General features: G+C 47.3%; 1 protein-coding gene across 1 annotated transcript in view; it reads right to left on the minus strand.

The window, feature by feature from the left end:
- The window catches only part of znf384b (zinc finger protein 384 b), a gene marked incomplete at its 3' end in the record, with an annotated part of 51,541 nt that overhangs the window by 10,113 nt on the left and 23,725 nt on the right, over positions 1–17,703 (minus strand). Inside the window, 2 exon segments of the mRNA XM_084336041.1 lie at positions 16,318–16,396; positions 16,534–16,701. Coding sequence (XP_084192167.1) covers positions 16,318–16,396; positions 16,534–16,701 — 247 coding nt within the window.

Genomic DNA, 17,703 nt, shown 5'->3' on the forward strand with positions numbered 1-17,703 from the left:
TAGTCTGGATGGTGACCCCCTGAGTTAGCCTGGATGGTGACCCCCTGAGTTAGTCTGGATGGTGACCCCCTGAGTTAGTCTGGATGGTGACCCCCTGAGTTAGTCTGGATGGTGACCCCCTGAGTTAGTCTGGATGGTGACCCCTGAGTTAGCCTGGATGGTGACCCCCTGAGTTAGTCTGGATGGTGACCCCCTGAGTTAGTCTGGATGGTGACCCCCTGAGTTAGCCTGGATGGTGACCCCCTGAGTTAGTCTGGATGGTGACCCCCTGAGTTAGTCTGGATGGTGACCCCCTGAGTTAGTCTGGATGGTGACCCCCTGAGTTAGTCTGGATGGTGACCCCCTGAGTTAGTCTGGATGGTGACCCCCTGAGTTAGCCTGGATGGTGACCCCCTGAGTTAGTCTGGATGGTGACCCCCTGAGTTAGTCTGGATGGTGACCCCCTGAGTTAGTCTGGATGGTGACCCCCTGAGTTAGTCTGGATGGTGACCCCCTGAGTTAGTCTGGATGGTGACCCCAGGACTGTGAGTTAGCCTGGATGGTGACCCCAGGACTGTGAGTTAGCCTGGATGGTGACCCCCTGAGTTAGCCTGGATGGTGACCAGGACTGTGAGTTAGCCTGGATGGTGAGTTAGCCTGGATGGTGACCCCAGGACTGTGAGTTAGCCTGGATGGTGACCCCCAGGCCTGGATGGTGACCCCAGGATGGTGAGTTAGTCTGGATGGTGACCCCAGGACTGTGAGTTAGCCTGGATGGTGACCAGGACTGTGAGTTAGTCTGGATGGTGACCCCAGGACTGTGAGTTAGCCTGGATGGTGACCAGGACTGTGAGTTAGCCTGGATGGTGACCCCAGGACTGTGAGTTAGCCTGGATGGTGACCCCAGGACTGTGAGTTAGCCTGGATGGTGACCAGGACTGTGAGTTAGTCTGGATGGTGACCCCAGGACTGTGAGTTAGCCTGGATGGTGACCAGGACTGTGAGTTAGCCTGGATGGTGACCCCAGGATGGTGAGTTAGCCTGGATGGTGACCCCCAGGACTGTGAGTTAGTCTGGATGGTGACCAGGACTGTGAGTTAGCCTGGATGGTGACCCCAGGATGGTGAGTTAGTCTGGATGGTGACCCCAGGACTGTGAGTTAGCCTGGATGGTGACCCCAGGACTGTGAGTTAGCCTGGATGGTGACCAGGACTGTGAGTTAGCCTGGATGGTGACCAGGACTGTGAGTTAGTCTGGATGGTGACCAGGACTGTGAGTTAGTCTGGATGGTGACCAGGACTGTGAGTTAGTCTGGATGGTGACCCCAGGACTGTGAGTTAGCCTGGATGGTGACCAGGACTGTGAGTTAGTCTGGATGGTGACCCCAGGACTGTGAGTTAGCCTGGATGGTGACCCCAGGACTGTGAGTTAGCCTGGATGGTGACCAGGACTGTGAGTTAGCCTGGATGGTGACCAGGACTGTGAGTTAGTCTGGATGGTGACCAGGACTGTGAGTTAGCCTGGATGGTGACCAGGACTGTGAGTTAGCCTGGATGGTGACCCCAGGACTGTGAGTTAGCCTGGATGGTGACCAGGACTGTGAGTTAGCCTGGATGGTGACCAGGACTGTGAGTTAGTCTGGATGGTGACCAGGACTGTGAGTTAGCCTGGATGGTGACCCCAGGACTGTGAGTTAGCCTGGATGGTGACCAGGACTGTGAGTTAGCCTGGATGGTGACCCCAGGACTGTGAGTTAGCCTGGATGGTGACCAGGACTGTGAGTTAGCCTGGATGGTGACCCCAGGACTGTGAGTTAGCCTGGATGGTGACCAGGACTGTGAGTTAGCCTGGATGGTGACCAGGACTGTGAGTTAGCCTGGATGGTGACCAGGACTGTGAGTTAGCCTGGATGGTGACCCCAGGACTGTGAGTTAGCCTGGATGGTGACCCCAGGACTGTGAGTTAGCCTGGATGGTGACCAGGACTGTGAGTTAGCCTGGATGGTGACCCCAGGACTGTGAGTTAGTCTGGATGGTGACCAGGACTGTGAGTTAGCCTGGATGGTGACCAGGACTGTGAGTTAGTCTGGATGGTGACCCCAGGACTGTGAGTTAGCCTGGATGGTGACCAGGACTGTGAGTTAGTCTGGATGGTGACCAGGACTGTGAGTTAGTCTGGATGGTGACCAGGACTGTGAGTTAGCCTGGATGGTGACCAGGACTGTGAGTTAGTCTGGATGGTGACCAGGACTGTGAGTTAGCCTGGATGGTGACCCCAGGACTGTGAGTTAGCCTGGATGGTGACCAGGACTGTGAGTTAGCCTGGATGGTGACCCCAGGACTGTGAGTTAGCCTGGATGGTGACCAGGACTGTGAGTTAGTCTGGATGGTGACCCCAGGATGGTGAGTTAGCCTGGATGGTGACCCCAGGACTGTGAGTTAGCCTGGATGGTGACCAGGACTGTGAGTTAGCCTGGATGGTGACCCCAGGACTGTGAGTTAGTCTGGATGGTGACCCCAGGACTGTGAGTTAGCCTGGATGGTGACCCCAGGACTGTGAGTTAGCCTGGATGGTGACCCCAGGACTGTGAGTTAGCCTGGATGGTGACCAGGACTGTGAGTTAGCCTGGATGGTGACCAGGACTGTGAGTTAGCCTGGATGGTGACCAGGACTGTGAGTTAGTCTGGATGGTGACCCCAGGACTGTGAGTTAGTCTGGATGGTGACCCCAGGATGGTGAGTTAGCCTGGATGGTGACCCCAGGACTGTGAGTTAGCCTGGATGGTGACCCCAGGACTGTGAGTTAGCCTGGATGGTGACCCCAGGATGGTGAGTTAGTCTGGATGGTGACCAGGACTGTGAGTTAGCCTGGATGGTGACCCCAGGATGGTGAGTTAGCCTGGATGGTGACCAGGACTGTGAGTTAGTCTGGATGGTGACCAGGATGGTGAGTTAGCCTGGATGGTGACCAGGATGGTGAGTTAGCCTGGATGGTGACCCCCAGGCCTGGATGGTGACCCCAGGACTGTGAGTTAGTCTGGATGGTGACCAGGACTGTGAGTTAGTCTGGATGGTGACCAGGATGGTGAGTTAGTCTGGATGGTGACCAGGATGGTGAGTTAGCCTGGATGGTGACCCCCAGGCCTGGATGGTGACCCCAGGATGGTGAGTTAGTCTGGATGGTGACCCCAGGACTGTGAGTTAGCCTGGATGGTGACCCCAGGACTGTGAGTTAGCCTGGATGGTGACCCCAGGACTGTGAGTTAGCCTGGATGGTGACCCCAGGACTGTGAGTTAGCCTGGATGGTGACCCCCAGGCCTGGATGGTGACCCCCAGTTTGACTGTCACAGACCACCAGGATGTTCTGGTCAATGTTGGCAGAGCGGCTGCTGAATGTCTCATGCGGGTGACATGTAAAACTTAACATTTCTTTAAATGTTGTGCTCCTCTACACATATATCACCATTCAGGGTATGTTGGAGAGTACAGGGTAGTTGGGGCGTCCACGTCTGGGCCAGTGATCCGGTCCATCCTGGAGGGCACCGTTAAATCAGTGCTAGGAACACTATAGGCGGTTTCGGACCCGAGAGACTTTTTCAGAGTTCAGGAACTGTTGGTGGGAGTTAGGGCTGACCTTCGAATTTCTTTTTGGAATTCGAAGCTTTGGGGCAGAGATTCGATTTTAATTTGAAACTTCGAGATTTTTTTTTTTTTTTTGATTTTTTTAAATTATTACGGTATACTTTTTTTTAATATATATTTTTTTATGTTGTGGGACTTGTACATCACTTTGTTCAACTTTGTCAGTGCTGTAAAGTTTAAACCTTTTTAAATCTTAGACAAACGAAACACTTTGCTTTCATGAAATATTGTAAGCCGTCATTTGAGGCTTTATAAAAGCAGCACAATGAACACAAATCTGTCAGTGCCGAGTCCGACCTCATCTTAAATAACAAACGGCACTGCTTGTTGTAGGTAACACTTTGAGTGCCACGGACGCGTTGTCGTTAGTTCATGCCGCCAGTTGAATGCCAGCAACGCTATAGTTTCGTATTTTTTTTTATTAGCGATTTGAATTCATATTTCATCAATCGAGCCTCACGCTAGTGCTGCAGACTCTCTCTGAGCTCCATTGGGAAAATACCGCCCCCTATCATCTCTCCCTGTGTAACTGCACCCCATTGGATTAGACTGATGGGGGGGGGGGGGGGTCCAGTCTCATTTAACTTTTTCCGGCGAGGCATCTGAAGAGACCCAAGTGATCGCCGAACCGGAAAACGCGTGGAATACATATTTACAGTACCCAACGCTGAATCAATAAACGCGATCGATATTTGGAATGGCGATCAGGAATTGGAATAATCTTTTTGGAGAACATCTGATCTGAGGTAAGCAATTTATTTTACCAGTCTTGGGGTAATCGGATCTGTTTTGACCTATATATCAGCGTGTGCCCCATGTGTGTGTGTGTGTGTGTGTGTGTGTGTGTGTGCGCGCTGATCAGGAAATGAGAATATATTTTTCAGATCGCTTATATAGCGTGCATAAGTACACATATACTATCGATAATCTAGCGTTTATTTGAAAACGATTCATAAATAGGCCGAAAAATGACAACGTTTTTTGTGTATGCCAGAATATTCCAGTAAATGCCGTTTATCACTGAATCTATATATTTTCCTGAAAAACGAGGGCTTTTAAAAATGCTATAAAACGGAAATGAACCGATTAAAAAACAATCCGTTTCGACAATGTTGACTGCAAACAAGTCATTGATAAACGACGGGCAGATTAGACACATAGCCATAATTTAAGACAGCGATTATGCGTTCACAACGCTATCATTGAAGTGGGTGCTGGCATTCAACCACGTTTTACCATGTTAACAAGTGGCAACCAAAGTGTTAACAAAGAGAGGCAGAGTTGATTTTGCACACTAAAAAAAATTAAAAATTCCCCTTCTTTTTATTTAAAAATATAATCTAATTTTATTTTCATATTCGAATCCCATGCCCATCGAAAGAAGCTTCGAAGTATTTAAGACAGCCCTCGTGGGAGTAGCTCCTTTCTGCTGTGTTTGCACTGCAGGGACCCAGGACGATTATAGTCCCCGAGTCCTGTTTTTCAGAGATCTCTCTAGCCCCAGCACAAAGGAACCACGATTATAGTCCCCGAGTCCTGTTCTTCAGAGATCTCTCTAGCCCCAGCACAAAGGAACCACGAGTGACGCGTGTATGGTGATTGGTCCAGACATCAAGTTTGCCATTTTAGCACTTATCTCGTTATCAACCAGGAAATACTTAGTTGTAAGTTGATCGATCTACTGTGATCTATGCATGAAAACAATTACTTTTTTCATCTAATCTCTTAGCTACAACAAGATTGCATAAATTAAGCAGTGTTGTTGTGTTCATTGTATGTGAAGTAACATTTCTAATGTTCGCTATTTGGCCAAACTGGGATGCAGCCAAGCTTTCTCACTGTCCTTCTCCAGGGAAAGCAGAAGCCGGCGCTGTGCTTTTGACCGAGTAAACCTTGTATTGCATTTGAAATACGAATGAATTTCCCAGTGAATCCCTTAGTTACATCAATATTGTGCCGTCAGAACAGTCTCATATTTGTGGGTTAAGCATTTAAAGTTCGCTATTGGCCAGCACTCTCGTCTTGTTATCAACCAGGAAATGCTTAGTAAGTTCATCAATCTAGTGTGATGTAGATTAAGCCCCGTCAGTCTCCACTCTCCGAGGAGAGAAGGCAGAAGCAGGGTCTGCTTACATCACTGCAGCGCTCCTGTTGGCGGTACGAATGCAAACAGAAAGAAAAGCCCTTAAGGTATGTCGTTTTCTGGGGAGCTCCCCAGTGGGTAGTTCCTCTCAGAGAGTCCCCAGAACAGTTTGGTCTGAAAATGCTCTATAGGCCCTAGTATGGTTCCCAGCTGCAAATCCATGGAATCAGGCCCCCAGTCTCACTCCAAGATCAAGAAGGCACTGTACTGCCATTGTGTGATCTACAGCATCAAAGGCAAAAACTGTCTGGAACGTCACAGGACTTGTAAAAGTCCATCAAACGGACTAAAATGTGAGAAAATTGTAGAAAGATCCTTTCAGCTGCCAAACTGTATGGGATCCAGATTTGGCATGATGTCATTCAGGATCCAATGCGCAGCAAACTGCTTGCATAGTTAGAGAGCCGAGCTGTTAATGAGATCGACCTCAGTTCATCAATGTTTTGAGGGGAAGATTTTGTTATGGGGACAACAGTATCCTCTTTCCATTCATCCAATTAACTGTTGATGATATCACAGAGAGGAATGCTAATCTCACATGCAAACTCATTCAATATTTTTGGGGGAATCACATCTGGGCCAGGGGACTTGTGGCAGTTGAAGGAGGACAGTTTGCTAAACACATCCCACACTGGAACAGTGGGCAGTGGAATGGGACACAGACATTTGAACTATTAATTAAGTGATTAATGCCTACTGTGGCAAAGTTGTAGCCAACAACTAGGCCTAATAAGAAAGGCAGTGACATTGAACAAAAAGGAGACACTGGCATTACCACCAGGGCCATCAGTAGAGGGGGGAGCTAGTGTAGCTCTTCTAGAAAAATAATCCTTTCAGGGTTGCCTATTGAAATACTGTACACCTCCAGTACAGAAACATTGTTTATGAGTTTGCGTGTCAGGTAGACCATTGATTGACAGTCGATTCTGCCAATTACGACGTCACACCGCTTGCACTCTGGCCGTCCGGCGCTGCAGCTGGACCCTATTGCCCACCTCTGCGGTTGATAACGCTAGCCAAGTTAGCTGTACACACATACACAGTGGGCCAGTTACTTTGGTGTAGGGGACCAGGGGTGTAACAATGCATCGATCCTACTTTGCAATATTTACAAAACATGACATTGTTTTCGAACTCTAGCCATGGGAAAATGTTTAGCCAATTCACGTAAAATTTGTATGTCTTCCCTCCGGCTCCAGTGGGTGTAGCAGTAGCTTCGCTAGCTACAGTGGGTACATTGGGTGCTACAGTGGGGGTAGTAGTGGGTGTAGCCTCGCTAGCTTGGCCAACTTCGCTAGCATGCTGGCTAGCGTCAGTATCTTGGTTAACGTTAACGTTAACTATCACCTCTGTAACATAAGCTGCCTCGCCTGACTTCTCATTCTCCGGTATCTTTCGCGCAAAATAAAAATGAATGGGCTTCGACATGGCTGTATTGTCTGACTCAGACAGACGCTGATCATTACTTTCAGTTTCCAGTCGCGTGACCACAGGAAACTCTACTGTGATTGGAACGTTTATGCGGCTGTGAACTGTGGGACTTGTAGTTTAACGATTCTCGCAGCGGAGAAAAAAAAGAACGAATGAGGTTGTAATCTGCACTCGCACGCCGTGCGAGTAATTGGTTTCTCAGGTTCGCACACACATATTTTTAGGGGCATATGCAAGCAACTGTAGAGCAGTGCCGTCGTTAGCCCTGGGCTTCCGGGGCTTTAGCCCCGGATTTTTTTCTCCTAGCCCCGGACATAAAAAAAGAAAAAAAAAATTACATTTTTTAATGTCAGCATCCCCATTGTCTGTGCTGAATGTTTGTTAGTGTTTGGTATTTTTTGTTGGTTTTTAGTACTTTTAAACATCCATTTTTAGTAAGTAGTTTTCATTTGATCCTATAATTTTTTCATTCACCGATTTGTGGACTTTGTTTTTTAGTGTCCTGAAAGGCACCTTATAAATCAAATGCATTATTATTATTATTATTATTATTATTATTATTATCATCCAGGAGGGAAAATACACTTAGTAGGATAGTAGGGACTGCATCTCTGCCTGTCCTGACCAGGAAACACTTTGCAACTGTGATCTCCTCTGGCAATAGTTGGATATTGTAATGTGTGGCGAGGGGTTGCAGCAATTCCACTGAGAGAAACTGGTCTGAGGCTGGATAACATGCCTGTATGCCTCTCATAAGTTATTCTCCAACTCATGAGAACCTGCTCTCAAGCTCTTGCAGCATTCTGTCGACGACTGGATAGAACAGTTTCTGTCTCAGCTGATCTCCTGAGCTGAGGTCTGAGCTTGTGCCACAAGATGACTCAACTACATACTCATCCATCCTTTTCTGCTTCCTCCTTTGGCTGGTAGTATGTTCCTCAATCCAAAGGCCATTACATATGTATATAATGAAACACACAATACAGTTTTTTTTCGATTGCTTAAGCATGATTTTGAAAACGGGGCCCGGTGTTTCAAAACACACAATTAGCACAACCACACACAATTATCAGAACACCTCAGATCCTTTGCTAAATTAATCACTTAAAACCATACACTAATTTATAAAAACTACATTTTGTTACCATATGAAACACAGGTTTCATATGACTTAATTCTGTTTGAACCAGTTACACACACTGCTGTGCTTAACCTAAAACACATTTAGCAATTCTACTTCTCAGTGATTAGAGTACTGTAAGTGAAGTACGCAGAGAATGTGCAAATATACAATAAATTCACCACACACTACACAAGACCAATGTTGTAGAGACTGATGAAATATGCAAAAAGTGTGAGGCTGACATTGTGCTTATAGGGGTGCAAATCTGGGCCTATGTTTTGCTCCTTGAGTGTAAGGTTTTGATAATTGTGTAATACTTTTGATTTGCGTTTTTATGCAATTGAAGAAAACTGTAAAGACTAGAGATTAACTGTTTATTTCTTTTGTACATAGGCTGTGCATATGTTTGTTTGTTTGTTTATTTGCTTATGTGTATGATTCTTAACTGTTTTTATTTTGTTATTGGTGTATATGTGTGTATGTATGTACAGTATATGTATGTATATATATATATATATATGTGTATATATGTATATTTGTACTCCTGTTGGGGCCTCTTGGACCAGATCAATGTTTTATCTGGCTAAATAAAGGTTAAATAAATTAAGAAACTGATGATTTGGTCCTGTTAACTTTGAATTTTCTATGGGGACTGCCCAGATCCCTCTCATGGACATGGACCTCACTTTGAGAACCTCTAATGATTCTAGTTCTTCAGTATTCATCTCTAATTACTCTAAAATTGCGTATTTTTGTGTTAAAAAAAAAAAAAAAAAAAATAAAACCCGGGCTGAAGCCCCCAATGTTTTCTAACCCTAAAAACGCCCCTGCTGTAGAGCCCTGCGGATGGTAATGCACATCATTGGATTGGATTGAGTGAAAACCGGCATCAGAGAATAACTCCGCCCCAGGGTTTCCCCACCTCTGGCAAGCAGTGTCCTGTTACCAGATTCACTGGCGAGGCTGGAAGCAGCTTGGATCATGCGTTTCGGACTATAACGTTGGATCAATAAACGCGATCAATATTTGGAATGGCGATCAGAAATTGGATTAATCTTTTTGCAGAACATCTCATCTGAGGTAAGGAATCTATTTGACCAGTTTTGGGTTAACCAGAGTTGTTCTTCACAGATTTCACAACGTATGCGTGTGTGAGTGTGTGTGTGTGTGTGGCGTTAGGCGCGGCACGAATAAATGATTTTTCAGCCCGCTTTTGTATCGTGCATAAGAACACAAATACTCTCGATAATCTAGCGTTTATTTGAAAATGATTCATAAATCAGCCGGAAAATGACAACGTGTTTTGTGTATTCCAGTAAATGGCTATTTTCGCGGGATTTCTCTGAAATTACTAGAACTCTCCGAAACTATACTCTTATTCAAAACGGTATAAAACGGAAATATACTGATGAAAAAACAATCCGTTTCGTACATGTTGACTGCAAGCAAGTCATTTATAAGTGGCGGGTGTATTAGAAACATAGCCATAATTTAACCTGTTCCACCCGACGGGACCGGATCCGGTCACAAAATGGCATCTGGTCATAAATCAATATTTTTCAGAGTGATGCAAAAAAAGTTGCGATTTTAAAATCAAACGTTTTCAAGTATTAACATCACTAACATGTCACAAAAGCATGTAGAATGTATATTATCATCAATACATTAGTTTAGCAATAGGTTAAAAGTGCCATTAGATAGTTTTAACTTCTCGATTTGCTGAAGTCTATTGCAAGACGGCGACCATTTTGGAAAATTTGAACCATGGGAATTGTAGTTTTTTGCGGCCATTTTGTTGAGGGCATGCATAGCTGTGGATCAGCATTGGAACTTTTGCGAACTACACTTCCTGGCAGATTCTGTGGGGGTTCAAAGTTCAGCGTTCTGAATGAATTATATCAATAACTCTTATTATTCGGGATAATAAGCCACAAAAGGTAACGTTTTTGACAAATATTGAAACAGTTTCTCCTCCCTATTGTTAGCATGTAGCAACAATTAGATCTAAAATTAGTTTCAAAATGGTTGCACTATGGTGAAAATAAAAAAATACAGTAAATTACAGTAGATATCATTATCTGTTCTTATGCACGCCTGGTGATACTAAATCCAAATTGAACTCTGGCATTTGAAAGATAATATATGTATATATATATAAATGTGCGAATTGGCTAGAATAAGGTAATTTATAAGCATCATATTCTATATTCTATAATAATATTTCAAATTGCATTGGTCCGGATGAGAGAATTCAGTACTGTATCTACAGAACCCTCGGTTTAATAATCTTCCCTTTATTAATTTCCTTAGATTTATTTTACACATGATCTCAAGAGGGTACTGAACGAGATCAGTGGCAGTTTTTTAAGTTTGGTCATTATTATCATGGTGTTATATACTCGTACTGGCAATCGCGTCCCGCTCTTCGCCATATTGAGATATACCTCATCTCCTGTACCTACTGTACTACATGAACGAAAACAAAGCATCCTTGCACTTGACCAGGCCCTGCCCCAGTGACCTCCTATAAGTAACCAGGCGTGGTCACACTCGCCCTTCCTCTTTTTTCGTTTTCCATCATGGCCGTGCTTTGCACCCTGTGTAACTAGTGTTATGAAATGCAAAGAGAAATTGAACAATGTTGGGTTTTCGCCGGAGATTTGCCAGACCCTGGCAAGAGCTGAGAAGCCACTTTCACAAAGATGGGTAGTGCAAAAAAAAAAAAAAAAAATTATATAATTGTTTTTCGATTAGTCGACTAATCGAAAAAATAAGCGACAGATTAGTAGACTACCAAAATAGTCATTAGTTGCAGCCCTAATGGACTGATTATGTTTATACTGCCATAGGATGGAATTTAGCTGCGGCCAGTGTCGTGGCTCAGCTGATTGTTTTTCTATCCACATTAGCGTCAGGTAGTGGGGCTATGGGATTGTTTTTCTATCCACATTAGCGTCAGGTAGTGGGGCTACGGGAACAGCCGACGCTGAAAACATTGTGCGTGTTTTTGGGGTTATAGAAATCTTGAATCAGTCGCAAGCTATAACCGCAGGGAGGATCAGGATGCTATCAACACTTGTTACTAGGCATCTCTGGTTGGAGCAGTCTTCCCTTGGGGAGGAGGAAAGGTTTCTTCTCCTTAAGGCTCCTCTTTCCGCGGAAAGACTTTGTCGTCCTGCAGAAACGCGGGCGGTATTTGGCCTGAGCCCCACACCGCCTCACGCTATGCAGCCAGAGGTGAGAGCACGGCCTCGTCAGCGACTGTGGCAAGGCCCTCGACCAGCAGCCATGTTTCCCCCGCCGGAGGTACCCTGGGCGTTACGTCAACAGGTGTCCACAAGGCCAACAGCCTTGGCGGTCGAGGGATCGGCTACATTGGATGAGCACGGCCTAAGAAACCGTAGCCGTCCTGCTGTGTGCAGCCCGCTCTCCGATCACTCCCTCCCCCAACACCAGCGGAAAAGGGGCTCCGATTTGTTTCCTTTGGCTGCGGGCCGCGGGCCTTCAGTGAAGCGTTTGCGGCCCCACGTTTCGCTTCTCATGGGGACAGGGGCTGACACCCAGTTGATGGCTGAGCCTGGGTCTGTCCGTGAGAATGTTGTGCTGTCACGTGGCTCCCTCGCCACGCGTTATGAGTCTGCGATTGGTGAGCCTGGTGTTACGTCTGTCACCTTCAAAGGTTGTCAGCAGGGGGACTCGAGTGGGTGCCTCCCACTCCTGCAAGATTGGCAGTGTTCTCGCAGACGTGCATGATTTGGGTGGTAGTAATATCACTGCAGGGCTACGGTGTGTAGGAACCCATGGGGGCCTCACACCTTGCATGTCCAGCTGCAGAACAACTCCTCAGCATGTTCTGGAGGGGTGGTCAGGGGGGGAGCTTTTATCACCTGGTATGATGTCAGCTTCTCCCGTATCAAACCGGCCCTTTCTGTCGGGGTCCCCCCTTGGGTGCGATTGCCTCGTGGGTTGTATCAGGGACCGTTGTCCCGACTTCACGAAACGCCCTGCCCGCACGGTTGGCGGGTTCAGAGTTGGCTACGCACAGTGGGAGGGACCGGGCTGCCTATCTACAGTTCCTTGCGGACCAGCACCAAATGGCGGCGGGTGCGCTCTGGGAGTATCATCACATATGGCTTCAGCAGTGCCATATGTCGAAGTGGATGGAGAGAACGTTGAGGCAGGGGCTTGTCTTGCAGTTCGCACAACCCTACCCTCCGTTTTCAGGTTTGGGCAGACCCTGTTGTCAGGGTCGGCAGCAGTGACATCTCTGGCCGACGAGATCCAATCTCTGTTGGCGAAGCAAGCCGTAGTCGTGGTCCCACGGGAGGACGCGATGTCGGGCGTCTACTCCCATTATTTTCTGGTGCCCAAAAAAACAGGAGGTGTTAGACCTATACTGGATCTGTCCGCGTTCAATCGTCTGATTGTGGCGAAACGGTTCAGAATGTTGACCGTCAAACACCTGTTAAACGCCGTCAGGGTGGGGGACTGCTTCACCTCCATAGACCTGAAGGATGCGTATTTTCACATCCCGATTTACCCTCCTCACAGGAAGTTCCTACGGTTCCTTTTTCAGGGCGTGGCGTACGTATACCAGAGGTTGCAGTTCGGCTACTCTCTGGCCCCCCGCACATTCACCAAGTGCATAGAGACCGCGCTGGAGCCTCTACGTCGTCAAGGGATACAAATTATTTTCTATCTCGACGACATTCTGTTCCTTGGTCATCGCGGGCCCTCTCTCAAGCTCACGGGTCTCTGTGGCAGTTCCCTGTGCTGGGCCAGCCGCTGATGGTTTGGCTGGTGAGAGGGTGAGCCTGGAGGGGATGGACCCTTCTGTGGTCGACACCATCCGGAACGCGCATGCTCCCTCCACTATCGCGGTTTACGCGGGTAGGTGGCGTATTTTCCAAGAGTGGTGTAAGGTGGGGGGCTGGGACCCGGTGTCCTGCCCCCTGGACGCTGTCCTTATCTTCCTTCAGTCTATTTTTGATAAACTGTCGGCCTCGACGGTGAGGGTATATGCTGCGGCTATATCCTCTTGTCATGAGGGGTTTGAGGGCGTTACGTTGTTCAGCCACCCTCTTGTGAAGCGTTTCCTGCTTGGCGCTCGGCGCCTTAAGCCGGTGAAGCGTTCTCCGTCTCCGAGTTGGGACCTTCAACTGGTCCTCGGCCGGTTGTCCGAGGGCCCGTTTGAGCCTCTTGAGCAGGCGTCTTTGGAACAGCTGTCTTTCAAGAGTGCTTTCCTGCTGGCCATCACCTCCGCTAAGCGCGTGGGTGAGCTCTGTGCTCTCTCGGTGCGGCCTGAGTGCTTGTCTATTCGTGTCAATAGCGGTGCGACTCTGAGGCCTAATCTAGTCTTCGTGCCAAAGAATATCCGGAGCTCTTTTCGCTCCAGGGATATTGTGGTTCAGGCGTTTCATCCGCCTCCTCACGCTGGTGAGTTAGAGGCGAGCCTTCACCGGTCGTGTCCAGTCCGGGCTTTGGGGGTTTACCTCAGCTGGACTCAGGACCTCAGGGCTACCGATCAGCTCTTTGTTTGTTATGGTGGCTCTCGCGCTGGTAAGGCACTGTCCAAACAGCGCCCGTCACATTGGTTGTGCGAGGGCATTGCCCTTTGCTACACGTTGGCTGGGCTGGCCCCCCCTGGGGGTGTCAGGGCGCACTCCACTCGTGGAGTGGCGGCCTCTGCCGCCTTGTTAGGGGGGGCCTCGGTGGAGGACATCTGTGCTGCGGCCTCCTGGTCCTCCCTGGGTCCCTTCGTTAGGTTTTACCTCATGGACATGAATGGGGGTTCTGTCTCCCAGGCGGTTCTGAGGTCTGGGACCTCCCCTGCGTCCCGCCCTTCGGTGGGTTAGCAGGGATTGTGTGGGTGTGTGCCACGAGGTGTTGTGTCACACGTGGTCCCGCCTGTGCTGTGCGTTTTTAGGGGTTCTAGTTCCCTCTTTTTCGCACTTGGGTGGAGTTGACTGCCGCCCCCTCTTCGCTAGGAAGGGCGGGTGTCCGGACTCCCCTCCCCCGTGGTGGTAGGGCTGGCGGGTCCTCAGGGGGTACATTTGTCGGGCCTCGCGTCCGCTCTGCCCCATATCTCAATATGGCGAAGAGCGGGACGCGATTGCCAGTACTCATATAACTAGGTTATATACATACCGGTAACCTGAGTACTGGCTGAGCGTCCCGCTCTTAGCGTGCCCTGAGGTCCCTTGAGGGGGTTTTTCCCTGATGGAAAACTTTTCCCGAGGAAGGGCGAGTGTGACCACGCCTGGTGACTTATAGGAAGTCACTGGGGCAGGGCCTGGTCAAGTGCAAGGGTGCTTTGTTTTCGTTCATGTAGTACAGTAGGTACAGGAGATGAGGTATATCTCAATATGGCGAAGAGCGGGACGCTCAGCCAGTACTCATATAACTAGGTTATATACATAACCTATCGTTATTCACTGTCAAAGATGCAAAGAAAAATCATAATTCATATTCTCCTTTATTTCATCACAATTTAAGCAAGCCTAGTAATAGATACAATATTTCTGACACTGTGAATACATTCCCTGAGGTCCATAGATGTCCCTAGATACCAGGAATATGCAAATGAACCTTGTAGAAGTGGAGCAATATTCCATTTACCTAGGTATATATTTTAGGCGAAAATATTCCACGGGTGGAACAGGTTAAGATATAGTTTATGCGTTCGCAAATGTGCTCGTCCTCCCATTCATTAACGTGGTGGCATCCAAGCGATAAATCGCCATATCCGGCTGGCAACCAATGTGTTAAGACATGTGCCATTTCTGACATTACTTCACAAAAGATAGGAAACCTGTCAGAAATTCTGTCAAAGATTTTTCTAAACTGGGTCACAAAACACAACACTCGAAAGATATCAAACGGATGGCAACTCCAAAAAGAGATATTCATTGGATTCTAAATCCACTTCTCCATGCAAAAACGCATGATACAGCCATCTTGGGCGCCTCTTCTGGTCTATCGTATTTCTTGTTAATGTACATAATACTGAATTTAGGTATGTAGAGTGATGATGTGTATAATCTACTGTTGAATGTATTGCACTGTCCTATGAGGTCTTACTGTCCTCGTACCATGTCCATCAGTATGTGATGTAAAACCTTGGTGTCTCTCTGCGCCAATTATGTACAGAGACAAAGTCCTGTACATTTATAACCAAAAGATAAAAGGGTCAGGACACCAGTGTGATCCCTTCAATATGGCAACACATTTCTGAGGTACAGCTCTTTTTATTCTTTTGGCAACAACTGTAATTCAGAGGAATTAGCATCCCTTCAGTAGTTTTATCAAGTCATGATCTATATGACTGAAGTGCCAGCACCTCATCGCAAATCATGTACAGTAAATGTATTTACTTAGCAAAAAAAATTTGATTACAATTTAAATGTCTCATAGCATGTTTGGGTAACACCAGGGAAATGTGCTGGTCTTAAGTCCTGGGAGAGAACCGGGAGAGAACCGACCTGAATCATCTCTCACCTGTAGGTTGGAGAGAACCGGGAGAGAACCCAACTGAACCATCTCTCACCTGTAGGTTGGAGAACCGGGAGAGAAGCGACCTGAATCATCCCTCACCTGTAGGTTGGAGAGAACCGGGAGAGAACCCAACTGAACCATCTCTCACCTGTAGGTTGGAGAACCGGGAGAGAAGCGACCTGAATCATCTCTCACCTGTAGGTTGGAGAACCGGGAGAGAAGCGACCTGAATCATCTCTCACCTGTAGGTTGGAGAACCGGGAGAGAAGCGACCTGAATCATCTCTCACCTGTAGGTTGGAGAACCGGGAGAGAAGCGACCTGAATCATCTCTCACCTGTAGGTTGGAGAACCGGGAGAGAAGCGACCTGAATCATCTCTCACCTGTAGGTTGGAGAACCGGGAGAGAAGCGACCTGAATCATCTCTCACCTGTAGGTTGGAGAACCGGGAGAGAACCGAACTGAACCATCTCTCACCTGTAGGTTGGGTTAGGGTTAGGGTTACCTGTAGGTTGGAGAGTTGCGTGAAGGACTTCTCACAGCCTGGGTGAACACACTTGTAGGGCCGGTCTCCTGTGTGGATCCTGATGAAACATCAATCAATCAGCGCTCACATACAAAGCGTCCCTTTCTCCCTCCACACGTCCTCACAATGGTGCTTAATGTGACCCGAGGAGCAGACCGGGGGAGAGGAGTAACCCAAGCCGACAGAGGCACGTACCTGTTGTGCTGCTGCAGGTGACTGAGCTGTCTGAAGCACTTCTGGCAGAAGGCGCAGGTGTAAGGCTTCACCCCCGTGTGGATGCGGATGTGCTGGGCCAGGTAGCTGGAGTTGGCGAACGACTTAGTGCAGTGGGGACACTTGTGAGGTTTGGACTCTGTGTGGTTCCTGATTGATGAGAGAAAGATACAAAAGCAGTGGAATATGACAGTAGAGATGAGGGGGAAAAGAAGAATACCATTTGATTGCATATGTCACGCATGCTATAAACCGATTCACAGTACAGTAGTAAATTGAAATTAGTAGATTGGAATGCTGAACACTGAAATGGATGGAATTTCTGGACCAAAGGCCCAGGAACCCCCCCCCCCCTAAAAAAGACAATAAAATTCACATGGCCATATTTTTTACTTGTTATGCCTGTGCAGTAGGCGGGTAGGTTTGGAAATCTAAAGTTCAGAAAAATTTGGTTCTACTCAAACAGATTTACAAGTCATTCACAAGCATATAGTATCTTACAAGGCAAGCTATGTCAAATAAACCCATCCACAAGATCTGAACGTCTCAATGAATGATCACAAAGCAGCTTCAGCATAAGCATAGATGGAAAATATCAGTATGAATATTAAAAGGGCACAAACAGTGGGGAAGCAGGTCATGGCAGCGTGATGTTTCCCCCCCCCCCCAATTAACACTCAATGGAGAGGGTGGGGCCAAGCACTGGTCAGGAAGCAGATGCAAAACAATGACGGTAGCAGAAAAGCAAAGTGTCTCCCAGTCTATGACTTTTAACATGTAGTCCTAGGCATTACGAGTGTTTGTTGGTATGTGTGTGTGTGTGTGTGTGTTAGTGTAGAAGCAGAGCTATAGAAGAAATGACGGAACATGCAGATGGAAGAAACACATAATAGGTATTGAAAGCAGCAAAACTACAATGGAGTGGTCTGCATACACAAGCAAGTTTAGACTTTTACACCAAAGCCCTGCAGCATGCACACTCGTCACTCGCTCACAAATAATATGGACTGAAAAGGTCAAATCTACACACTGTACCAATCAATATCTAAGAACTCCATGCATTCTAAATGGTAGCCGTGATTACCTTATAAATTATGCAAGGCATTTATAAAAAGGAGAAAAACCCACTCAAAAGATGTGATTTGAATTCAC

This window comes from Notolepis coatsorum (genome assembly GCF_963971535.1).
Source record: "Notolepis coatsorum genome assembly, chromosome: 19".
NCBI lineage: Eukaryota > Metazoa > Chordata > Actinopteri > Aulopiformes > Paralepididae > Notolepis > Notolepis coatsorum.